We start from the raw sequence: 26,723 nt of genomic DNA on the forward strand, positions 1-26,723 counted from the left end.
ATCTGTTGTTGTTGCATCTGCATTAATCTCTGGGAAGTCTCTAACTGCGCCATACTGGAGGTCATTTCCAGGTGATTTAGTTTTTCTAGAATATACTTTGAATCATTATTATGAATGTTAGTATTTGCTGATTCACAAGTTTCATTTTTCCTAGTAAAGTTCTGAGGGGGTTTTGCACAGTTATGTTTTAAGAGGTCATTAGTTTGTTCAGTAATTTTTGTCTCGAGTGTTTTATGATATTAGCCGCATGTTCAACTTGTTGCCTCAATTCCTGTACTTCGCCATCAGTTTTTTTTGTTGTTCTTTTGGGTTGCTTTTGTTTGGGGTTAGTATTTATTGTTTTGTTGTTACTACTTTTTACAGTCAATATATTTTTTCTGCAGTCTCCATTTACATTTTGTTCTATTTCAAGATTCTCTTCGTTTTCATCGTCCCTTGAGATGTTAAGTATGTTTTCTTGTAATTGTTGCTGGGGAGGGTGGTGTTCTAACTCTTCCTCAGCTACTGGTCTAATTTGTACGCTTGTTTGATGGTGCTGCTCTTGACATTCATCCTCACAATCTTCTCTTATAGCATGTTCATCTTTCTCTGGGTTTAATAAAGAGTTAATATGGTTGTGTTGTGGAGATAGATATTGTATATTTGAATTGTCAGTTGGCGACATGATATACAGTTGTAAGGTTCTGAATCTTCATTAAACATCATAAGTTCATCATGTATTTGTTTTCACCTTTATTGTGATACCATCTTGAGCAGTTATCACAGCATATACCTTCTGAGGAGACAGGAATCTTGCAGTGCAGGCAGAACTCAGGATCCCCTAGATCTTCATCATCGTCATCAAACACATCTGTTGTGCCAGTTGTTATTTGTATTGGGTTTTCCAGCTGATCACTAGTCACGCCGGTACTGCTACATGGATTTTCTGCATTTTCAAGTAGGCATCGATCAATTATTGCAGCTATATGATGATCTAAACTGGTCATAGATGGGTTACTTTTTACTATCTCCAGAACTTCTGGCAGGATATCGTCTTGGAAAACACTAATGTGTCTCCCGTTGATCAGAAGTGAGCATTGGGTATTGTATAGATTTACTGTAAATTTTAGTTTCTTTCCTTTTGTTCCATTTTGAAGTTGGTTATATGCACGTAGTATGTGTTCAGGTTTATTTCCTAGCACATCAGTGATTTTTTCTTCAAAAAAGATATTGTACTTGTCACATATTGTTTTTATATTTGAGCAAAGCAACTGACTCCTCAAGAGTTCATAGCAACCAGCACTACATTCAATCTTGATTTGACGACCACTATCTTTGGGTATTATATTAATGAAAGGTTTTTTACACGCCAATCTTTTCTTTTGAATTGATTTTGCAATGTTCAGCTTGAAATTACGAGTGGAGACTCTATGTCCTATATTGTGTATTTCTACAGACTGCTTTGCAATTGAGTTTCTTACGGATACTGTCATGATTAAGTATATTCTTTATATAATTATTAAAATGTTAAAAACTTTTTAGTAAAAAATAAAATAGCAGTATTGCACGACAATCTAAGTTCAGAAACTCACAAGTCAAGTATTCATTAAACAGTCTTTTAACTAATTTACTAAAGTTTGTATGAAAAATAAAATAACAATGTTGCATGGACATATGATCTTGTGGTTGTTTACATCACATGACTTGGGTCAAAGGTCGTTTCAGATTCAGTTTTTCAATAAATACCTTGATATTTCAATTTTGTAACTGCTGTATCTAATTTATTCAATGGGTTATTTGTGGAAGGAGTGCATTTTTATGAACAGAAAACATGTCCCCACAAGTCCATGTTTTTTTTAAAATAGATACAACTTATTTCTGGTAAATTCCTGAAAAATCTCTCTCTGATGAAAATTGTTGCAAAAAACAGCCACCATTTGAAATTTGGCTCCTCCCACTTGTTTTTACAGCAAAGGTTGGGGTTTAAGGTATTTATCTGTTAATTTCGTTATATATAAATATAGGTGTATACAGTACATTGTTTGACATGTTTGTCATTGAATCAAAGAGCTATGAAAATAATATACACTACTTCTTTGATTGAATTCAGTGCCTGGACTGTAATTAGTCCAACTCGTGACGTAATTAACACTTTCATTTCATTTCAGTCTGTGGACGGTCCGTCAAGGGATGTAACTAGAGTCACGGATTAAAAGATTATCTGGGTAAATTCAGAGACCAAGTTTAAAAGATTATCAGGGTAAATTCGGAGACCAAGTACTGTCTCGCCCATCCTTGAACTCAGCAGAGGAGTTATGGAATGAATTCAAGACTGAGGTCTTGACAGCAATTGATAAGTTTGTACCATCAAAAATGACCAGGACCCGGGTAGGATACCCATGGGTTGACAATAATATAAAAAGTCTGATCAGGAAACGTGATCGCCTCTTTAAGAAAGCTCGTAAGAGCAAGGACCCCCACATATATGACAAATTTAAGGAAATGAGATCCTGTGTACAAAAGGTAACAAGGGATGCCCATTATAGATATGTTAATAACATTTTTGAAGAAGGGGTACCTTCCCTAGAAGGTGATAAATGTAACAATAAAAAAATTTGGTCATACGTCAATAACCTAAAAAGTGGCCCCAAAGGTATTACATGTCTTAGAGACAATGGTATCCTTAAAATAGACAATAAAGAAAAGGCTGATATTTTGAATAAACAATTTTATTCTGCCTTCACTGTCGAAGAAAACTTACAAATGCCCGATATGGGGCCTAGCATGTATCCATCAATGTCAGACATACAGGTTGAGAGTAATGGGGTCTTTAAATTATTAAACAAACTCAAACCACACAAAGCGTCAGGTCCAGATAGTGTTAATACCCGTATACTTAAAGAGTGTTCTGGTGAACTTGTAGACATATTGTCTATCATTTTTAACCTTTCCCTGCGCTCAGGACAGACCCCTAATGACTGGCGTAATGCCTCAGTAGCTCCTGTTTTAAGAAGGGTGACAAGTATAACCCGATCAATTATAGACCAGTTTCCCTTACATGTATTTCATGTAAAGTCCTTGAACATATAATTGTTAGTAACTTAATGAAACACGTTTCATTATCTAACATTTTGTCAAGTTTTCAACACGGTTTCCGAGAGAAAAGATCGTGTGAAACGCAACTTGTACAATTTATCCATGACTTGGCCCACAACCTAGATAATAGTAAAACCAAGAAACATGTCCAAACCGATATATTAATCATGGATTTTGCTAAGGCCTTTGATAAGGTGCCTCATAAGAGACTCCTGCACAAGTTAAATTTTTATGGTATACGGGGTACCACCCTTAAATGGATTGAATCTTGGTTAAATAACAGGTCTCAGGTGGTAGTCCTTGATGGTGCAGAGTCCGACCCAGTCTCAGTAATATCTGGTGTTCCCCAAGGCTCAGTTCTTGGGTCAGTATTATTCCTCTTGTTTATTAATGACCTACCTGAGGGTATCATATCAACAGTGTGTCTCTTTGCTGATGATTGCGTGTTGTATCGCGATATCCATTCCTACTCAGATTGTCTGACCCTACAAGATGATTTGAATAAACTGCAACAGTGGGAGCAAACTTGGTTAATGAAATTCAATGTGGCCAAATGCGAAGTTATGAGAATTTCTAGACATAAACAGGCCAACCTTATTAAACATAATTATTTACTCCATGGCCAAGTCCTAGAGGCAGTTGACTCTGCTAAGTATCTTGGTGTAACTATAACCAATACTGTAAGATATCACATGAAGACCTGTTCTAGCTTATATATTTATTAAGCATGTGGCTAGTACAGCATCGCAGATTAAACTAAACTCTTAACAATACAAACATAAGTATATAATCTCACATTGTTTAGATAAGCCATTAGGATGATACACTACATCTCCCTTTTACCTAGATTTAAAATTACTTTAAAACTTTAATTAGAATTTTGAAAACATGTAAACAACAACCTTAAACCTAAACATATATGAAACATTACTATGGAATTTCATCCACAAAATTTCTCATTCAGAAAACAATGCAATGTAATCAACTTTTGTTAACATACCAGGATATTCTTAAGATAACAGATAAAGTAGTGTCTTATTATTTCTTGGTAACAAAATATAATCTCAAACTAGGTTAATTAGGCAAATTATACTGTCCCTGTTTTATCACCACTCAAAACAAGTTTATCTTAGAAATTTGGGTTTGGTCTGTTATTTTATCAAGTTACTCAACAAACACACTTTTGTCACAGCAAATATATAAAAGCAGATTATTAGGCTAAGCATATTCCAATATTTGTTGTCTATGTCACATAATCGTCTTAGTACTTGGGTTTCCTAATTTCCCTTTTTTTGGTCGCGTATTCTCTAAGACAATTTCGTCAGGAACACTGTCTAGTTCCGTACTACATTTATCATTTTCATGATACTTTTTCACTTGTGACACATTTCTGTCAATAGTTACTCCAGACTTCTCAAGCGATACCTGGTTACCTGTTTTTCTGTTACGACATACGGTTCTTGTTCAAACCGTGGTGTAAGCTTATTTTGTTCTTTTTGTTCAACGAGAACTTTGTCACCTTTTAAAATGTTACTGTATTTCACATTTCTGTGAGTATCTGCATACTCCTTCCCTATTTCTTTCTGGATCATGTCCCTTTCTCGAAAGTCACATTTTTCAGTCTCACTGTCAACCAAATAAGGTAACTTAGTACGAAGTTTTCTACGAAACATCAATTCAGCAGGACTTACTCCTGTCACTGTGTTCGGCGTTGTTCTATACGCGAAAATAAACTCATTCAGATGTTTTTTTCCAATTCCCTCTTTCAGCTTGTAAAGTTTTAATTGCTTTCAATATTAGAGAGTTTGAGATTTCAACCTTCGCCTTCCCCTTCAACGTCTCTTGCGAAGTTAACGTATGAAGTTGAAGTTCGATTAAAATTCCTTGAGATTTCAAACATTAGAATGAACCTTACTTCTTTTAATCCGCCCATTCAATTTATCTGTAATTATGATCGTGTTTTTCGTGCATTTTGATACAAATTGTCCGAAATGGCAGGAATTTTACAAGTGGTTTTAAAAATGAAAAAATTAAAAACATTTTAATTAATATAGAGCGATTACCAAAAAAAACAACAACAAAACAAACAGACAAACAAACAAACAAAAATAAATAAATAAATAAATAAATAAATAAAACGATAAAACAATGTGAACAATGTAAACTCGTTAGTGTTGCTCCGAACATTTAGGTTTTATATAAAATTATGTCAGTATAGTCAGTATACAATGCACGATTGTAAATCATACATGAGAGGAAATAAAAACGATTATTACATACCTAAAATTATTTTCCATTGGGTTTCAATGGACCGCGATCGTGCAATATTTTTCCATGTCATGACATTGAACGCTTTCATATCGGACTAGTCCCAATCCGTGACTCTATTTACCTCCCCTGACGGTCCGTCCATTGCGGATCTCGTTCTTTAGATTTTTGTTGCTATTGTGTGTTTGTTTAATTTGTAATTTATGCAATATTTTGTTTACTTTTACACTTGGATTAATCGGACCTATTAGATACTGGCACGTAGTAATTTATCAGACTGAAATGAGTTGGACTAATATAGGACGTGGAGTGTTTTCTTAACGTTGTAATGGAAAGAATCGCGTGACGTCCGTGGCGTCCGAGCGCACGTTGCGACAACAAGTTGACGTCATTTTCGCGGAAAATATTAATGCGCGTCAGTTTGATTTGTTTATTGCGTTTTCGGAGAACTGTTTTCCGTATTTTTTCCTGTCTTTCGTGACAGAACGATAATTTAGATATAAATTAATCATTTGATAGTGGATATGTAATAAAAACGTTATCATCATTCTTTCGCGGACAATATTGCTCTCCTAAAGTCGCGCAATATTACCTCTGCAGAACTCGTGCATATATCCACATACAAAGTTAATAACCTATAATGATCATATCGACGCGATAATGACACTATGTATGACTCTGTATAATGGCAAACTCTCAGACAGCACAATATGATTTTAATATACTATTTTATAAGTAAAGCATCTGCGGATCCAGGAATTTTGGTTAGAGGGACACCAACATTAAAGAGGGGTTCGCCCATTTCAGGGGGCGTGGGGGGGTGGGGGTAGGGGTAGGGTCACACCGAGTTTCAAGACCGACTTTCTTTGTAAAATGTAAGCATCAAAGGGGGAATTAACCCACAATTTTCTTCTGCCAGGCTTTGGTTCCGTGCATTTCAAGAATGGAGTTATTACATACGGCTAACAGGAAACGTCTCTCATCATGATATCACAGATCTGAAATTGTCTGATGCTTCAAAGGAATTTTCCGTATTACTAGTACCATTTTATGTTTATAATTAAAACGCAATTGTCGTATTCAGTGTCCGACAAAAACAGATTGATTTTATTTGGATGTGAAAATAAAATATTCCACCAAATGATAATCGCGCGTAATTATTTATTTCTCAAGTAAAATGACTATCATGCCATGTGCCTCCATCAAGATTTCAGTCTTTGATACCGAGTATGTGGACAGAGTAGATGTAAAAAGCATGAAGTTTCGACTTTCGTGATATCACATATTCGGACGTTCAAAACTTCACTTCGTACGAACAAAATGCCCATCTGGTATAATCGATACCGCCTGGGGACACAAATATGCCGTAGAAGTTAAAGTTTGAACAAAATCTCAAAGTTTCTCAAAATCAGTTGATAACTTCATACTTCCAAGTTCAATTCAATGTATTTAGTTAAAATCATTAGCCATACAAAACTTCATTATTCTTATACCTATTGATAGTGGTTCGCATCAAATTTAGTCTAATTATATATATGGATAATCAAATAACTTAATAAGCAGAAATCCTGAAACTAACCTTTTTGTTTCGCATAGTAATAAAGAGAAGTCTTAGGCTTACGTGATATTACATGGAAAACTTTAGTAGCAACGTGTGATATAAATAAACTACACGCATATCGGTGACGTTTTACCCAAAATATATATGAGAGACGTTGAAGGGGAAGGCGAAGTTCGAAATCTCAAACTCTCTATTGTCCTATTCATGCGTTCGACTTCCCCGTTGCTTTGAGCCCAGTACGGTGTACTTGTTAAGTGCTCAATCGCATGTTCACGTAAATAATCCTCAAACTCCTCAGATTTGAAATTTGGTGCGTTATCAGACCTTATTGAAATTGGTAATCCATACGTTACGAACATTTTGTCCAAACTTTCAATGATTTTACTTGAGGTTATGCTTTTCATAATATCCACCTCGAACCATCTACTGAAATAATCAACAACAACAAACACATAATCACCACTATTTGGAAATGGTCCCATAAGATCTATCGATAAGTGTTGCCATGGTCCCTCTGGCAGTTTTGTTCTCGACACTGGTTCTGGCTTCTCCGGCTGACCTACTAACTGACAACTATGACATTTTTTAACTTCTCGTTCGACCTGACTGTCCATACCAGGCCAGTATACAGTGTTGCGCAATCTCTGCTTTGTTTTCACGATTCCTTGATGACCTTGGTGTGCTAATTTGACTATTCTATATCGTAGTGATTTCGGAATAACGATACGAGTTCCGCGTAACACCATTTTCCCTAAAACAGTTAGTTCTTTTCTAACATGTTTGTAGTCAGGTAAATCCTTAAAATCACCGTTTTTACGGATCTCTCTTCGCAGTTGCGTAATCTCAGAATCACGTGACGATACTTGTTCAATTTCTCGTGCAGTTAATGCTTCTGGTACGTCATTCAAAGCTATGAATTTGACATATTCCTCAGCAATGTCTGATACTTTCGACTTAGATACGTTTTGCTGCGTCAATCTACTCAAAGGATCAGCAATGTTGTATTTTCCCGGCTTATATTTCACATTGAAGTTGAAAGCCTGTAGTCTCAAAACCCAACGTTCTATCCTTGGTGGCGGTTTAGATTTTACCTCCAATGCACGATGATCTGTCACGAGATCGAACTCAAGACCTATTAGCCAAATACGAAACTTTTCACAACTCCAAACTAAACTCAGAGCTTCTTTTTCTGTCTGTGAATACTTTTGCTCAGTCTTTGTGAGTGTACGACTTGCATATTGGATAATTCTTTGCTGACCATTTTGTTCCTGTATAAGCACAGCTCCAAGTGCCATGGGTCCAGCATCTGCTATAACAGTTGTCTTCGCTTTGGGATCAAAGTACCCCAATGTTTTTGCACTAGCTAATCTTCTTTTCAGCTTTTCAAAAGATTCCGTTTGCTCATTTGTCCATTGAAACCGTACTCCTTTCTTAGTCAACCTACGTAAGGGTTCAACAACGGAAGCTAAGTCAGGTATGAATCTGTGATTCCAGTTAGCTAATCCAAGCAGACTTCTTACTTCTTGAACGTTTTGAGGTCTCCTTGCATTCAGAATAGCTTCTACTTTTGACTGTTCTGGTCCTATTCCGTGTTTTGATAATACATGTCCATGAAATACTAGCTTATCCATACAAAACTTGCATTTCTCATAGTTTACGGTTAGTCCACGTTCACGTAACCTTTCAAAAACTGCATTCAATCTTTGATCATGCGTAGTTTTGTCTGGTGCATAAACTATGATATCATCTGCAATATTTTTTACACCCGCTAAGCCTTCCAGGACTTGTGAAATGATATACTGGTAAATTTCCGGTGCTGAATTTATACCAAACATTAGCCTTTTATATCGATATAGTCCCTTTGAAGTTACAAACGTTGTAATATATCTCGAACTTTCCTCTAACTCAATTTGATGGAATCCTTCTTTCAAATCAATTTTTGAGAAAATTGTCGCAGAGTTCATGTCATGTATCACTTCATCAACGGTAGGTATAGGGTGTCTCTCTCTCAAGATTGCACGGTTCGCCTGACGCATATCAACGCATATCCTTACGTCATTGTTTCCCTTGGGCACGACAACTAATGGCGACACAAATGGTGTAGGACCTGTTGTTTTTTCAATTATGTCCTTTGATTCTAAATCCTCAATTTTCTGTTCAACTTTTTCTCTTAAGCTGAATGGCAGTCTTCTGACTGGCTGCGCAACCGGTTCAACAGTCTTATCAATATGTAATTTTAACTGAAAATCTTTCAATTTCCCAGTTCCCTGAAAGCATGCCGGGTATTTCCTTTTGAATTCTTCATTGCTTTCCACCTTATTAATATTTGCACCTATTTTTAACACTTTCAGCGCAGTCGCTGTACAATATCCTAACAAAGATCCACACACAGTATCTGTCACCAGAAATTCTGCAGACTGTGTTTTCCCGTCAGCACATATTTCTGATTCAAATGTCCCTATCAAATTCAGAGGTGTACTTGCTCCGTATGCATAAACCTTCTTTCTACACTCCTGCAATTTAACTTTTCTTTTAAGTTTCTTCCATGCTATTTTATCAATAACATTGCAGCTTGCCCCACTGTCGATAAGAAAATCTATCTTTGTCCCTTTAATTGTTCCAGGCAAGTATTCGAACTTATTTCCAAGTATGAACACATTTTCTTCTAAATCCGAACCTGATGACTCATCAAGGCTTTTAACTTTTTTGTGATCTTTTTAGATTTACTACTTTTGCACATTTTTGCAAAATGTCCCATGATGCCGCACTTGTGACAAACTTGATTTTTCGCAACGTCACATTTCCGCGCCATATGTCCTAGTCTTCCACAGCGATAACATTTTACACCTGTGTTATTCCTTTGTTGCTCAGGACGCCGCTTTGGTCTCGAACTACTTTTTTGTTTGGTCGCAACTTTATTTACCACGGGCGTAGATGATGGGTTTTCAATCTTCTCTGCTCGAGCACAAGCACCTTCATATGCCCTTGCGATGTCAAGTAATTTCGGCAATTTTAAATCTTCTACTGTTAAAAACTTACGACGTAACTCGTGTGATTGACATTTGTCAACAATTTGGTCTCTTATCATGTCATCTTTTATATCTCCATATTCACATGTTAATGCCAAATGTTTCAGTCTTGTTGAAAATTGTTCCACAGTTTCAGACTCTCTCTGGATTTCACAACGAAAAATGTGCCGTTCATAAGCTATGTTCTTTTTTGGTTTGAAATAATCCGTCAATTTCTCAACAGCTTTGTCATAATCCTTATCCTCCCCAGTTTCTGTCAATGTCCCAAATATTTCTTGTGTTTCTGGACCTGCGAGATGTAACAACAATGCTCGTTTTTGAGTTGCATCTGTTATACCGGAACCAACTGTGAAGAAATTAAATTGCTTCATCCATTTATCCCATCTTTGTGAGAGCGAAGTTTTATCCCATCTTTGTGAGAGCGAAGTTTGGTCACTCGAAACATCAAACTGTTCAATTGATGGAATGTTAATCGCTTTTGCCATTTTAATTATCCAAGCACTGACTTAGAAGATAAAAATTATGGCACTCGAATTGAATCAATGTCAAGGCACTCGAATTTAATCAATCCCTCTTCCATCCGAATTTAAACAAGTATTTGCCTCGTCGCCAATGTAAGATATCACATGAAGACCTGTTCTAGCTTATATATTTATTAAGCATGTGGCTAGTACAGCATCGCAGATTAAACTAAACTCTTAACAATACAAACATAAGTATATAATCTCACATTGTTTAGATAAGCCATTAGGATGATACACTACAAATACTCTGGACTGGTCCAAACACATAGACAATGTGGCTAGTAAGGCCACTAGAACACTGGGTTTCATACGTCGTGACCTCTCTTTTGCCCCACAGGGGACAAGAGTTTTGGCATACAAAATCTTGGTTAGACCCCAGATTGAGTATGCATCCCCAGTATGGAATCCCTACACCCAACAGAATGAACAGAGGACTGAAAAGGTGCAACGCACTGCGGCAAGATGGGCATGTAGGAGGTGGCGTAGGACCAGTCATGTGGGTGACATGCTGACAGAATTAGACTTGGATAGTCTAGTGCATAGAGAGAGAGTCACAAGTTTAACCTTTTTCTGCAAAATTCATAACAATCTAGTCTGTATCGATAAGGATAGATACTTGACCCCTATTACAAATAGGTCACTAGTTTGGTCACTCGAAACATCAAACTGTTCAATTGATGGAATGTTAATCGCTTTTGCCATTTTAATTATCCAAGCACTGACTTAGAAGATAAAAATTATGGCACTCGAATTGAATCAATGTCAAGGCACTCGAATTTAATCAATCCCTCTTCCATCCGAATTTAAACAAGTATTTGCCTCGTCGCCAATGTAAGATATCACATGAAGACCTGTTCTAGCTTATATATTTATTAAGCATGTGGCTAGTACAGCATCGCAGATTAAACTAAACTCTTAACAATACAAACATAAGTATATAATCTCACATTGTTTAGATAAGCCATTAGGATGATACACTACAAATACTCTGGACTGGTCCAAACACATAGACAATGTGGCTAGTAAGGCCACTAGAACACTGGGTTTCATACGTCGTGACCTCTCTTTTGCCCCACAGGGGACAAGAGTTTTGGCATACAAAATCTTGGTTAGACCCCAGATTGAGTATGCATCCCCAGTATGGAATCCCTACACCCAACAGAATGAACAGAGGACTGAAAAGGTGCAACGCACTGCGGCAAGATGGGCATGTAGGAGGTGGCGTAGGACCAGTCATGTGGGTGACATGCTGACAGAATTAGACTTGGATAGTCTAGTGCATAGAAGAGAGGTCACAAGTTTAACCTTTTTCTGCAAAATTCATAACAATCTAGTCTGTATCGATAAGGATAGATACTTGACCCCTATTACAAATAGGTCACTTAAAACCAGACACAGTCATCCTTTCCAGTACTATAGATTTTCCCCACATACAGATTGCTTTAAGTATTCTTTTTTCCCCAGGTTAATACCAGTCTGGAATGGCCTGTCTGAGTCAACTGTCTCCATTAGTACAGTGGACTCCTTCAAGAAGGCCATTATGACAATGTCAGGTAATATAGCCCTGTACATAGTTTTAACAGGTTGTGTCGGCTACCCTTTTTAAAAACATATAATTTGGCTGTCGATCAGAGCGATTTTGGCATCAAAATTACTTATTCGTTTTTATTAACTGTATTATATATGGGTAGTTGTTTGTTTTTATCAACTCTTCTGACTGTACAAATTGCCACCCGCATGACGTTATGATCAATAATGACCGAAGTCATTATAGGAAGAAAGAAAGAAAGAAAGAAAGAAAGGATTGGGACTAGACTCAATATACTGTTCTGCAGATTGATAAATATGGTGGTGATATAGACTGGTTGATGAAATACTGATTTATGATTGTTTCTGGTGACAATATAAGACAGAATACAACAAATATTTTTACGATATTGGCAAAAGAACGAATTCGGGTTAGCAGTTTTAATTTTTCGAGTACGGTTATAGAACGGCACAAAAATAGGGATCGGGCAAAAGAAAAGCTCAGTTTCGTTTTTAGATTTTTATACAAATTGGTGAAGGTAAAAACGCAGCCTGATTGAATTTGATATGAATGAAATATGTTTTTATTTATTTTAATATCGATTCATAAAACAACCAGCGCTGAATACTAGAAAGCCAAAGTTACACTTGCACTGTATTTCGGACACCAGGTATTCGGATTCGGCATAGTCTAACTCCGTAACTGGGTTTCTAACTGGTGGGAGACTTTCACAGAATAGAGAGACATTCTGCCGAGCTAAGCAGTGTCTCTCATTTGAAAAACAAAGATTTCTTTAGCTTGGGATAAACAATTTACCTCAAGAAATGAAAAAAATGACAACATTTTAGAGTGGGAGAGACTTGACAAACATACAGGTGCTGCTTGTGTTTTGTGCTAGGTGTGAAAGGGGGAGAAAATGTGCAGCCAGACCAAGCTGAAAAATAGGGCCACAGAATACTTAGATGTTGATGCCTTACAAGCCAGGCTTTTAGGTTACCTACACTAATTTTTCCAAAATAAACCAATAATTTTAACTCCACTGTGGATATAAATTGCCTGACAGAATAACAGAGGGAAAGAATTCATAGAGATGATATATACTGTAAAACCCATGTTAGCAGTCTCCTCTGTTAAGCAGCAGCTTGTCTTAATCAGATTTTGGTCTTTCAATGGATTTGTTGGAAACTTTCTTTTTGATAATTTACACTTACTCATGTTCACTTAGGGTTTAATTTATCTTAGATTTTCCAAATGCAAGTTTGTAAAGTTACTATTTCTATTGGTAGAACCAAGATTAGGTGGAAACGAATGCATTTTGAAGCTACACATAGTTTTAAAACTTGTTTTTGTTCAGTTTTAAAACTTAAGTTTTGGTTCAGATTGTTAAAATATCCTAATATCTATCAAATGCAAAAGAAGAACTATAGAATAATTATAGATACTTTCGAAGTAAAAAGAAATACCCTGCTTTTTAAATACTTTTAATGAAAGGAGAAGAATTACAATATTATAATGATAAAAACAATAGGTGGTATATTTCTTATAAGGATCCATGTAAGGAGCCATTCTGACCCATAATAAATCTCTAATGTAATAGAGGAAAACTGATAAATGTCATGATAAGATTTTGCCTAAATGTGACTGACCACCTTTAAGCAGCTAACCATTTCATCCACAGAATACCAGTTATGTCTTTGAATTGTGTTAAGCAACCACACAGTTTAAAAGACTACTGTTTATTTATCTATAAAGTACAATACAATATTTGTCAATTGTAGGAAAATGCCTTTAACCAGTGGGAAGATGCAGTTGGACAAGGAGAGGAAGATTAAGAGAAATTTGTTGGCCTTAAAACGTGACATGGACGCTAAAGACCTAACAGATTATTTTATAGAACAAGAAATATTTGACTTCCCAGATGTAGAGAGGATCAACGGTTATAATCCGAACACAACTGACAACCGGAATAACTGTTTTTTCCAGTTATTATTCCAAAGTGGTGATCGAGCGTATGATGTGTTTTTGTATTCTTTACGTCAAAATCAGCAAGAGCATTTAGCTGATATGATTGACAATACACAGCTGAATGATGGAGCTGCCCAGCAACAAGCAGGTAAGAAATAAATGATGATACACTGATTGCAGAATACATTCGCTTATCCATATAAAGCTTATTTATGTACTGTAAGATCATTAATATTCATAGGGGACACATTTTTGCAGATTTTGTGATTCATTCGGTCTGCAAAATTAAATCCCAACAAACAGTAAAATCCCTACTCATTTTTAGCTTGACTATTCAAAGAACAGTCTGAGCTTTTCTACTCACCCAGGTGTCGGCATCACATCTTGGTTAAAGTTTTGCATGCAAGTACATATAGCTATCATTAAATTTTAAAGGCATATAGCTTTGAAACTTATTTTTTTCTTTTTCTAGGTCAATTACCAACTTCACGTGGTCAAATCCCATAACTCTGACATGTAATTTGGCCTAATTATGCCCAGGGGTTCTTTTAGACTTAGAAAATCCTGGTTAAAGTTTTGCATGCAAGTTACTATCGCCAGAACTAATGCAGATATTGAATTGAAACTTCACATGTGTCTTCGGGGTATAAAACTAGATGATAGCATCAAGTTCCATAACTCTGACATGCATTTTGGCCAAATTATGAACCCTTTTGGACTTTGAAAATCCTGGTTAAAGTTTTGTGTGCAAGTTACTACATTGTACCTCAAAAACGAATGCAAATATTGAATTGAAACTTCACAGGTTTCTTTAGGTTTATAAAACTAGGTCATAAGATCAAGCACCATAACTCTGACATGTATTTTGCAAAATAATGTCCCCTTGCAGATACTGGTTTGAAACTCTGTAGCTATTTTAACATTTAGGGTAATATTCCTGCTTCTGGGACATCAGTTTAAATAGTCAAGCATTAGCTGTCTTACGGACAGCTCTTGTATGTTCAATAGTTGCAATCCATTATCCATATCACCATGAAATAGTTGTTTTTACCAAAACCATGACATTTCATGCCCACAAAAATAAATTATTTCACAGTAGTTTAGCTGGAATAAGTATTGTGGATGGTCTGAAATATGTGGATGGTCCAGCATATGAGAAGATTGTTACAATGACTTATTTTAGTATCCCAGAACCTAACTAGATACTAGTATATCCAACCAGATACTACTCCCCTCTAGTATGATTTAAATTTATCTGGGCTGAGTGGTCATATTAGTATTATGGTTGGATTATAATTGTATTAGGGCTGGGTAGTATAGGCTCCTGGATACTAAAATATAAGTCATTTTAGGATATGCAGTACATGTGCTGGACCTGTTTGAAGCTAATCACTTTAAGAAAATAGGATAACATGTTATAATCTTGAGCGAAATATTTTGGTTTGATTTTAACTAAGTTTATTAATTCCCTTTGAGCCAAAAAGTTGCTCTTTGGTATACTTGTACTGTAAGTTAGTTAAGTGGTGAGAAAGCATGGTCATAATCAGGTTTGGGCTCGAACCAAGGTCTTGTTGACTGAGCAGACAACACCTTGAAAGTGGTAGGGGTGCTCACCTTAGCAGAGTGTCTACATATTTTTACTGCATTCCTTGTACTTGAAGTTAAGTTTTAGTGAAATCTAATCAAGTATTTATGTAGAGTGATGTGTCTTTCTGATAATCAGAATTTGACGGCCATCCATTTTTCTTTAACATGAAGACCCATAATGCAATAATTCCTTTCATGTTGTACAAATGATACCATTTTTTTGTTCTTTGGCCTAAGTTTACTTATGAAAGGGGTGTAACAGCTCAGCTAAAAATGCATGTATGGTGTACAGACAGACAGTTCTTTTCAGTTGCAGAACCACATAGTTGGATATACAACATGCCTCCAAATGTACGATTCCGAAGATTTACAGAAAAAGACGTCAGTCGTTTTGCTCAGACTTTAGGCAATGATTGGCAGCTTGTAGCGTATGAATTGGGACTTACAAAAGTTGAAGTAGACCATTGTATAATGGAGCAACATACTCCAGTTATGCAGATATATGCAGCATTGCAAAAATGGAGAGTAAAAAATCCAGCTGCGTGTACTTTAGATAACTTTGTAAATGTAGTAAGGGATTGCCAAGCTACATCAGTAGACTGGGATCAGATGTATAAAACTGCTGCAAGCATGTGATCAATTTTAATACAGGGATAAAGTTCTGTAATTATATGATAATTGATGTTTCAAGCCCCTTTGTGATCTTTTTCATATGACTGATGGATCAGTTTTGATAATCATATCTGTGTATAATTTTATTGTATAATTTTTAGCTCGACTATACAAAGTATTTGGAGAGCTATCCTACTCACCCCGGCGTCAGCGTCTTTCCGCATCCCCACCTTGGTTAAAAAAAATTTACACTTTCTATTTTTAGCTCATCTGATTTTTTGAAAAAAAATGATGAGTTATTGTCATCACTTGAGCGGTTGTCGGCGTCGGCGTCGGCGTCGGCGTTGCCTGGTTAAGTTTTATGTTTAGGTCAGCTTTTCTCCTAAACTATCAAAGCTATTGCTTTGAAACTTGGAATACTTATTCACCATCATAAGCTGACCCTGTATAGCAAGAAACATAACTCCATCTTGCTTTTTGCAAGATTTATGGCCCCTTTTGTACTTAGAAAATATCAGATTTCTTGGTTAAGTTTTATGTTTAGGTCAACTTTTCTCCTAAACTATCAAAGCTATTGCTTTGAAACTTGGAATACTTGTTCACCATCATAAGCAGACCCTGTACATCAAGAAACATAACTCCATCTTGCTTTTTGCAAGATTTATTGCCCCTTTTGGACTTAGAAAATCAGTTTTCTTGGTTAAGTTTTATGTTTAGGTCAGCTTTTATCCTAAACTATCAAAGCTATTGCTTTAAAACTTGCAACACTTGTTCACCATCATAAGTTGACCCTGTATAGCAAGAAACATAACTCCGTCCTGCTTTTTGCAAGATTTATGGCCCCTTTTGGACTTAGAAAATATCAGATTTCTTGGTAAAGTTTTATGTTTAGGTCAACTTTTTCTCTTAAACTATCAAAGCTATTACTTTGAAACTTGCAACACTTGTTCACCATCATAAGCTGACCCTGTACAGCAAGCAACATAACTCCATCCTGCTTTTTGCAATAATTATTGCCCCTTTTGGACTTAGAAAATCATTTTCTTGGTTGAGTATTATGTTTAAGTCAACTTTTCTCATAAACTATCAAAGCTATTGCTTTAAAACTTGCAACAGTTTTTCACCATCATAAGTGGACACTGTACATCAAGAAACATAACTCTATCCTGCTTTTTGCAAGAATGATGGCCCTTTTTAGACTTAGAAAATCATGGGTAGGACAATATTTCTATTACACAACAAAATCAGATGAGCGTCAGCACCCGCAAGGCGGTGCTCTTGTTTCTCCTTATCTCTGTAATTACTTGATGGATTTGCTTCGAACTTAAAATACTTATTCCTCATCATCACCCACATCATATGGCACAAGGGCCATAACTCTCACACCAATATTTTATGAATTATCCTCCCTTTTTACTTAAAATTTCAGGTTAAAGTTTTGATGCACTTTCACTGTATCTCAGTTATTCCTAAATGAATTTGATTCAAACTGAAAGTAGTTGTTTCACATCATCTCCCACATCATATAACAAAAGGCCCATAACTCTGGTACCAATATTTAATGAGTAATCCCCCTTTTTACTTAGAATTTCAGGGTAAAGTTTTAATAAACTTTCACTCTATTTCAGTTACTAAATGGATTTGATTCAGATTAAAAGTACATGTAGTTGTTCCACCTTATCACCCACATCATATGCAGGGCTAGCGCTGGAATGGGCATTTTGAGCAAAATGCTTAAAATGCTAATTTTGGCTCAAGACAATTCAGAAATGGCTCAAACTCTAAAAAAAACCTACTTTAAGAATTAAAATCAGTCAATTTTATATAATGTTATTTTGGACCAAAGAGTACCAAGACAGACTGTGACAAAACATGCAATAAACAAGAGGCACAGTCCATGGTCCATTAACACCATCAAGTGACAATAAACCTGTGCCCTCCGGGGTAATTAAAGGCCTAGATTTTGGCAGTGGGCCAAGGGGTTTTTGTCTTCACCAGCACAGTTGGGGGCTAATGACCATCACAGTATGGCTAAAATAAACAAGGGTCATTGTTTATTGGAAAGCCAGTCTACCTTACAAGTGTATCTATTAGTGAGAAGGGGAAATTATGTAATTTATTTTAAATTAATGAATAATTGATAACTTTTAAAGTTATACTAATTATTTTTGGCATTTCTATGTAAAATAAGATAATCAGAAACTTATTTTCACAATAATGAAATAATGAGAAACTTATTAAAAGAAATATGCAAGTTTTTATTTTTTCAAATTCTGTCTGGAGAATTGTGATATTTTAGAAAAATGTGACTTTCACTCATCTAAAGCTTGCAGAATACTGTAAATAACATTTGTCTAGAACTGAAAACAGAATGTGCATTTCAAAGTTACAAAGCAAAGCATGAAAAAAGTCACTTTTGGCAACATACTGAAAAGGAAAATTGAGCATCTCTCACAGTTTGTTTAGCTACATTGGCACTGATTAATGAATACACATGGATCAAAGGTGTTTGTTTGTGGTACAATCATGCTATGATTGAAGTTCCTTGATTGAATAAAATATTGGTCCTTCTGTTATTATCTCATCAAAAGACAAGATTAAAGTTTGATCTTTATTGTTCAAAAAAGATTGATTAAATAAAATTATTTGAATGAGTAATTCATTATTGATGGCAATAAGTATATATTAAAATGTTTTTAAATTCATTTCTTGCTTGTCATTATGGCTGAGAAACTTAGTTCCGAATCAGGTAGTTTACCTCCTGCAAAGAAAGCAAAATCTGTGAAAAGTGAGACTAGGACTCTAAATCCAGCTAAAAAATGGAAAATAGAAAGCCACTGTCCCCTAAAATATGACGAGTGTCTTGTATCAAGTTCCCAAAAGATTATTGGAGGGGGGGGGGAGCAAATGTCCGTTTCAGAAATAAGGACTGGGGGAGCAAATGCCCAATCTAACATTTCAACTGAGGGGCAAATGTCCAGCAGTCCACTTTTTCATGGGGGGGTGGGGGGGGGGGCAAAATGTCCTTGGGGGCAAATGTCCGGATCCCGGAAAATAGACTTTTTCAAATAAATTCATCCTTGATGCACTGTTTTGCTTATTATTACACAAGGACAGACTATTCAGTTATGAAGCATTTAATATGTTTCAATATTTGTGGATAATGGTGTTTTCTGCTGCAATCAAAGCATTTGAATAGCTTAAAGCCCAAAAGCTTCTGGGGGCACAGCCCCCTGTGAACCCCACCAAAGCCCTGTCTTGGACACGCAAATGGGCGTGCGAGCCTCTTCGATCTACGGCGTAAATATTTGGCTCAAACTTTTTTCAACCCAGCGCTAGCCCTGATATGACACAAGGTGCATAACTCTTGCACCAATATTTTATTAATTGTGTCCTCTTTTTTGCTTAGAATTATACTTATATAGTGTTTTGATACACTTTATCTTTACCTCTCTTATTACTTAATATTTTTGACACAGACACAAGCTATTGTTCAGTATCTTCATCCACCATTGGAGTCATTAAATACTCCAGTGACAGCTCCAGTTTCCTCAGATGTGCCCAGTTTCACTATCCATCATTGAAATAGTCAAGCGCGCTGTCTCCTATGACAGCTCTTGTTGAACTTCTTGTATAGTTTTTATTATTGTGGAAAAATGTAGTGAAATCCAAGGAGTGATTTACTTTTGAATGAGTTACATGTATACCTAAAGCAGTAAATCTAGGTAGACTTTAGTGATTACCTGGTGTCCAGTGTCTTTTGGAATAAACTTGTATGCAGGTACCATAGCACTTTTATTTATTACAGAAGTAATATGACTTGTTGAATTGCAATTCAAGCAAAAGGATAAATGCTTTAGTGTATTAACTGTAGATTGTGTAATGTTCACAATTCTTTTTAGCTCGACTATACGAAGTATAAGGAGAGCTATCCTACTCGCCCCGGCGTCGGCATCGGCGTCTTTCCGCGTCCCCACCTTGGTTAAAGTTTTGGTGCACTTTCTCTTTTTTCAACTTATCTCTGTAATTACTTGATGGATTTGATTCAAACTTGAAATACTTATTCCTCATCATCATCCACATCATCTGACATAAGGGCCATAACTCTGGCACCAATATTTCATGAATTATTCCCCCTTTTCACTTAGATTTTCAGGTTAAAGTTTTGATGCACTTTCACTCTATCTCTGTTATTACTGAATGGATTTGATTCAAACTTAAAATAGTTGTTCAACATCATCACCCACATCATATGACACAAGGTGCATAACTCTGGCACCATTTATTATGAATTATTCCCCCTTTTTACTTAGAATTTCAGGTTAAAGTTTTGGTGCACTTTCACTCTACCTCTGTTATTACTGATTGGATTTGATTCAAACTTGAAATAGTTGTTCAGCATCATCACCCACATCATATGACACAAGATGCATAACTCTGGCACAACTTTTCATGAATTATTCCCCTTTTTACTTAGAATTTCAGGTTAAAGTTCTATGCACTTTCACTCTATCCCTGTTATTACTGAATGGATATGATTCAAACTTAAACAATTGTTCAACATCATTACCCTTATCATATGACACAAGGTGAATAAATCTGGGACCAATTTTTCATGAATTATTTCCCCTTTTTACTTAGAATTTTAGGTTAAAGTTTTGATGCACTTTCACTCTGTCTCTATTACTGAATGGATTTGATTCAGACTTAAAATAGTTGTTCAACATCATCACCCGCACAATATGACACAAGGTGCATAACTCTGGCACCAATTTTCCATTAATTATTCCCCCTTTTTACTTAGAATTTTAGGTTAAAGTTTGATGCACTTTCACTCTGTCTCTGTTATTACTGAATGGATTTGATTAAAACTTAAAATAGTTGTTCAGTATCATCACCCACACTATATGACACAAGCTGCATAACTCTGGCACCAATATTTAATGAATTATGCCCCTTTTTGCTTAGGATATACTTATATAGTGTTTTGATACATTTTATCTTTACCTCTCTTATTACTTTAAGTTGATATTTTTGACATAGACTTAGGCTATTGTGCAATATCTTCATCCACAGTTGGAGTCATTAAACACTCCAGTGACAGCTCTAGTTTCCTCAGATGTGCCCAGTTTCACTATCCAGCATCGAAATAGTCGAGCGCGCTGTCTCCTGTGACAGCTCTTGTTTTCTCACTTGTACCCCGGGGAAAAAAACTGACCGTTGCACCGGTATTCATGAATAATGCTTCTGAAGAATTCAAAATATGCACGAATGTTTATCATGTCTTACCGGTAAAACACAAACACCCTTGACACATTGTCTTGATTGAGGTTGCTTGCCATGAAAATGCTAAATGTTAAATAAAGGTTATGCAGAAATTACTCGGTCTACATTACTTGATATAGTGTCCAGTTTCAGGCAGTATAAGGGACTTTTCTGGATTAAATTTTGTGTTCGTTGACTTATTTTGGCATTCATGATGAAGATGTGACTGTTCAGGTGAGCAATGTATGTCCGCCTTGACCCTCTGCTTCCTCACACTAACAGTTGTGACTGTTCAGGGGAGCAATATATGTCTATCTTGGCCCTCTGCTTCCTCACACTAACAGTTGTGACTGTTCAGGCAAGCAATATATGTCCACCTTGACCCTCTGCTTCCTCACACTAACAGTTGTGACTGTTCAGACGAGCAATATACTAGTATGTCCACCTTGACCCTCTGCTTCCTCACACAAACAGTTGTGACTGTTCAGACAAGCAATATATGTCCACCTTGACCCTCTGCTTCCTCACACTAACAATTGTGACTGTTCAGACGAGCAATATATGTCCACCTTGACCCTCTGTTTCCTCACACTAACAGTTGTGACTGTTCAGACAAGCAATGCATGTCCACCTTGACCCTCTGCTTCCTCACACTAACAGTTGTGACTGTTCAGACGAGCAATGCGAGTCCGCCTTGACCCTCTGCTTCCTCACACTAACAGTTGTGAATGTTCAGGCGAGCAATATATGTCCACCTTGACCATCTGCTTCCTCACACTAACAGTTGTGACTGTTCAGACGAGCAATGCATGTCCACCTTGACCCTCTGCTTCCTCGCACTAACAGTTGTGAATGTTCAGGCGAGCAATATATGTCCACCTTGACCCTCTGCTTCCTCACACTAACAGTTGTGAATGTTGAGGCGAGCAATATATGTCAACCTTGATCCTCTGCTTCCTCACACTAACAGTTGTGAATGTTCAGGCGAGCAATATATGTCCACCTTGACCATCTGCTTCCTCACACTAACAGTTGTGACTGTTTCGACGAGCAATGCATGTCCACCTTGACCCTCTGCTTCCTCACACTAACAGATGTGACTGTACATTGAGCAATATATGTCCACCTTGACCCTCTGCTTCCTCACACTAACAGTTGTGAATATTCATTGAGCAATATATGTCCACCTTGAGCTAAGATCAAGGTCACAGGGGCCTGAACATAGAAAACTCTTTCCAATCAATAACTTGATAACCACTTGACCCAGAATGTTAAAACTAAACAGGATGATTAGACATGCAGAGTAGATGACCCCTACTGATTTTGGGGTCACTCGATCGAAGGTCAAGGTCACAGGGGCGAGAAGATGGAAACCACTAGGCCCAGAATGTTGAAACTTAGTGGGATGATTGGGCATGCCAAGTTGATCCCTATTGCAGTCGGCCATCATTGTCTCCTGTCCCCTATTGACTTCTTGCCTATAAGACTTTGCATTGGGGCAGACATGCGCTTTTCTACAAAAGCATCTTCTAGTTTCCATTGTCCTTGGTGTCTTTTTTATGCCCACGGGCATATAGCGATTGAACTGTCTGTTAGTCCATCTGTCTGTCCGTATGAACCACACAGCCTACAGCCTACATAATTGTCCCAATTTAGTTCATACTCACCCTCGACGATCCTTGACTGCCTCGGTAGCCTAGTGGTAGTGCACCTACTTCGAGTGCAGGAGGTCTTTGGTTCAGTATCTGGCTGCGTCATACCAAAGATGTAAAAAATGGTATTAATAGCTTCCTTGCTTGGCACTCAGCATTAAAAGGATAACGCTAGGACTGGTCAGCCCAGTATCAGTAAAGTGTGACTGGGTGGGGTATCATGTCACGTGTCTATGGCTTAATATTCCAGTGAAGCAGCACTATAAAATTGGGCATTGTGGTCACTGCTACAAGTAAACACTGTTGTTTATATGACTGAAAAATTGTTGAAAAACCCAAACACACACACTTTCAACAATCTTGTGGCAAGACCTTCAAACTGACTTACATATGAATGACCTTGACCCGCATATGATCTTCAACTTAAAACTTTAAACCTTAATAAGCAACATTTTTTGTCCTACAGCCCACATAAATGACCCAGTTTAGTTCATACTCACACTATACAACCTTTTGGCAAGACCTACAAACTGACCTATATTATAAATGACCTTGACCCCCATATGAACTTCACCTTCAAACTTAAAACTTTAACAAACAATAATTTCGGTCCTACAGCCCACATAATGAACTAATTTATCGAAAGTTCATACTCACACTCAACAATCCTTGTGGCAAGACCTACAAACTGACCTATATATTAATGACCTTGACCCTCAAATGACCTTCACCTTCAAACTTAAAACGCTAAACAGTGATGAAATAATGCACAGAGGGGCACCTGGGGTCTTCCTCCACCATTAAAAGCTGTGTCCGTGCGACGTTAAATCCAAATAAATAAAATAAATAAAACGCTAAACAACATTTTTGGTCCTTAGTACAACCCACATAATAACCCAGTTTAGTTCATACTCACACTCAACAAGCCTTGTGGCAAGACCTACAAACTGACCTGTATATAGAGGACCATCATATGATCTTCATCTTTATAAGAAAACAAATTTTTGTTTATACACCTGGGGGCATGATATTGCATTTTGAAAACGCAGCTCCTTGTTTTAAGAGCAAAGATCACATATCCTATTTCTAGGATGTTAGTCAATATCTTAAGTGCTTTAGCTCTGAAATAAGTCAGTTAGATGTACATGTATATATTATTATAAAACAAAATGAACTTCACTTTGTTCTGTTTGTATTTCAATTAGCTCTGTATTGTTGGGGAAATATCTACCACGAGTCTACACATCTAAAATTCTGTGTTGTAGTACAGCATTCTAACACGACCCATTTCATTTTCCTATTAAACAAAGAAAGTTCAAAACTGTGAATTATTTTACAACAATTCACTGTTCTGATGTCACAGTTATTACGTCATAGCGTCAAACGGCATAGCGGCGTGCTGGAAAAGAAACCATCAGAAAACAGGCAAATATTTAATAGATGTCGTCAGGATGTACTTTAAGATCCTTGGTAACGTGTTAGAATCGAAATAACATATCACATTTAGTGATTTGCTCTTGAATAAAATCATTGTTTGTCGTTCAGATGTATATTATTATATCACTTGGGCTGTGCCCTCGTGACATAATTCCTTCGCATCTGAACTCCAAACAATGATTTTATTCAGCGACAAACCACTGTATGAGATATATTATTTCTTAAACCATCTTTTTAATAATGGCCAGTCTCATTACAGACAGTTCTTTTCAGTTGCAGAGCCATATAGTTGGATATACACCATGCCTCCAAATGTTCGGGCCCGGAAACTTACAGAAAAAGATATCAGTCGTTTTGCTCAAACGTTGGGCAACGATTGGGAGCTTGTTGCGTATGATTTGGGACTTACAAAAGTTGATGTAGAACACTGTATAATGGAAAACCAGACTACAGTTATGCAAATTTACTCAGCTTTACATAGATGGAGAGTTAAAAACCCAGACTCATGTTCTTTAGAAAACTTTGTTAATATAGTTAAAGATTGTCAAGCTACGTCGGTGGATTGGAAACAGATGCATAGGATAGCTACAGGCATGCAGGGATAAAATTATTTTGTTGATATATAATTCAGTTATTATGTCTCCCACCACACAGTGGTGTGGGAGACATATTGATTTACTCCTGTCTGTCTGTGTGTGTGTCTATCACAAAGCTTGTCCGCACTCTAAGTCGAACATTTCTCACCCGATCTTCACCAAACTTGAACAAAATGTGTCTGACCATAAGACCTCGGCCAAGTTCGATAACTAGCCAAATCGGCCCAGGCACTTAGGAATTATGGCCCTTGAATTACCAAAAGATCCTCAGAGCGCATGCGCTTTCGTGCACCCAAAACGTACCCTATACTACTTTTATTAGTAGTATAGGGTACGTTTTGGGTGCAAGAAAGCGCATGCGAAAGTAGTATAGGGTACGTTTTGGGTCCAAGAAAGCGCATGTGCTCTAAATAAACAGTATATAAAGACTGACTTACTATTTAGATGATTAGGCAGTTCTGGGAGACATGCGCTTTTCTCAAAAGCATCTCTAGTTAAGTTTGATTTACCTAAAACCTTTAGCCTGCTAAATTTCTAAAATGGACTGGTCCATCATTCAATTTGGGCAATACCATTTATTATTTGATGGGGATCCCACTGAAAATTTACTTACTCAAGTTACTGCATGGACGTGCAGACTGATCTTGGTCTGCACTGGTCGCAGAGGCAGAATCAATTGCCGCCAGCAGGCTAAAGATTAATTCCAATTTCCAGGGCTCACGCTGTTTGTCGCCATTATCGCCATTTGCGATTATTTTATCTAAATGCGAATATTTTTTCATTTTGGCGACAGGAACTGGCGATTATTTTATTTAATAGCTACATAAATGAGACAGTAACCCGCGGTCTGCTAGTGTAGAAAATCGATAGTGCGGACTGTTTATTACCTTGTGTATTCCAAACACGTGTCAACTATGCCGATAACATTGCCTAAGGCGGTAGGATGCAGACGACAATTAAACTGATTATAATCGGAAGTTAATCTTACTTATCTAGCTATCAATCAGATTGAACTGGCAGGCTACTTTTTTGGAACATTTTAAAATGCCAACGCAAATTTTCTTCAACTCTATATTCGGCAGACGCGATTAAACCAATTTGTACGGGCCGTTTCCTGATGAAAAACTGATTTGCCATCTGTTACTACCGCTAATTTAATTTAATCTCTAAAAAAATATTATAAACTGACCTTACTGTCGACGATTTCAAAATATCAGGAAAAATAATCAGGATCTAGGTTAAATCTATGTGTTTTTAATCTAAAATGAAATTGTTCGAAGTGAAAAAAATCTTTCTTTTTTTTTCGAATTTTCAGAATTTGTGAAGAACGAAATTTGTTGAAATATTACAGGCCAGATATTTTTAATAGTTTTTTTTAACAAGACAATTCTGGCATAATTAATGTTTGTTTTGCACATTAATTAAAAAAAATTATCGGAAAACCCAGTCCTGTTTCTATTTTTAGAAACATGGCCGATACGGACAAACTAAAAAATTCAACAAATAAATTTGCTTACATACTGTAATTAGCGTAAGTAAAAACATTCTAAAACACTTAAAAATTAGTATATTCATTGAATAAAGCATCAAAAACTTGTTGACAAAAAGCTGTAATTCAATAGGG

The 26,723-nt window shown here is 36.6% G+C and overlaps 3 protein-coding genes across 7 annotated transcripts in view; 2 read left to right on the forward strand and 1 right to left on the reverse strand.

Moving 5' to 3' along the window:
• The window catches only part of LOC128546145 (uncharacterized), a 121,013-nt gene extending 96,768 nt beyond the window's left edge, over window positions 1-24,245 (forward strand). For all 4 annotated transcript variants that reach the window (XM_053522416.1, XM_053522417.1, XM_053522418.1 and 1 more), the window contains exon 4: window positions 19,506-24,245. The gene's annotated coding sequence lies outside the window, so the exon portion shown is untranslated. The remainder of the gene's footprint in view (window positions 1-19,505) is intronic.
• Window positions 3,827-10,418, reverse strand: LOC123529150 (uncharacterized protein K02A2.6-like). The gene is made up of 4 exons (XM_053521001.1): window positions 9,828-10,418; window positions 7,145-9,417; window positions 4,509-4,701; window positions 3,827-3,838 (listed from the first exon to the last, which is right to left on the reverse strand). Exons 1-4 carry the CDS (start codon window positions 10,416-10,418, stop codon window positions 3,827-3,829), a joined length of 3,069 nt encoding a protein of 1,022 aa, XP_053376976.1.
• On the forward strand, window positions 12,730-19,891 carry LOC123528953 (uncharacterized). Of its 2 annotated transcripts, none has more exons than XM_045309050.2 (3): window positions 12,730-12,977; window positions 13,764-14,098; window positions 15,854-19,891. In XM_045309050.2, exons 2-3 carry the CDS (start codon window positions 13,768-13,770, stop codon window positions 16,171-16,173), a joined length of 651 nt encoding a protein of 216 aa, XP_045164985.2. In that variant the 5' UTR covers window positions 12,730-12,977; window positions 13,764-13,767; the 3' UTR covers window positions 16,174-19,891. The 2 variants fall into 2 exon arrangements, with proteins under 2 accessions (XP_045164985.2, XP_045164984.2); XM_045309049.2 differs by having other exon boundaries at window positions 12,739-12,977; window positions 15,848-19,891.
• Window positions 24,246-26,723: the final 2,478 nt, after the last annotated feature.

Source organism: Mercenaria mercenaria, chromosome 13, assembly GCF_021730395.1.
Source record: "Mercenaria mercenaria strain notata chromosome 13, MADL_Memer_1, whole genome shotgun sequence".
In the NCBI taxonomy this organism is placed as follows: Eukaryota; Metazoa; Mollusca; class Bivalvia; order Venerida; family Veneridae; genus Mercenaria; species Mercenaria mercenaria.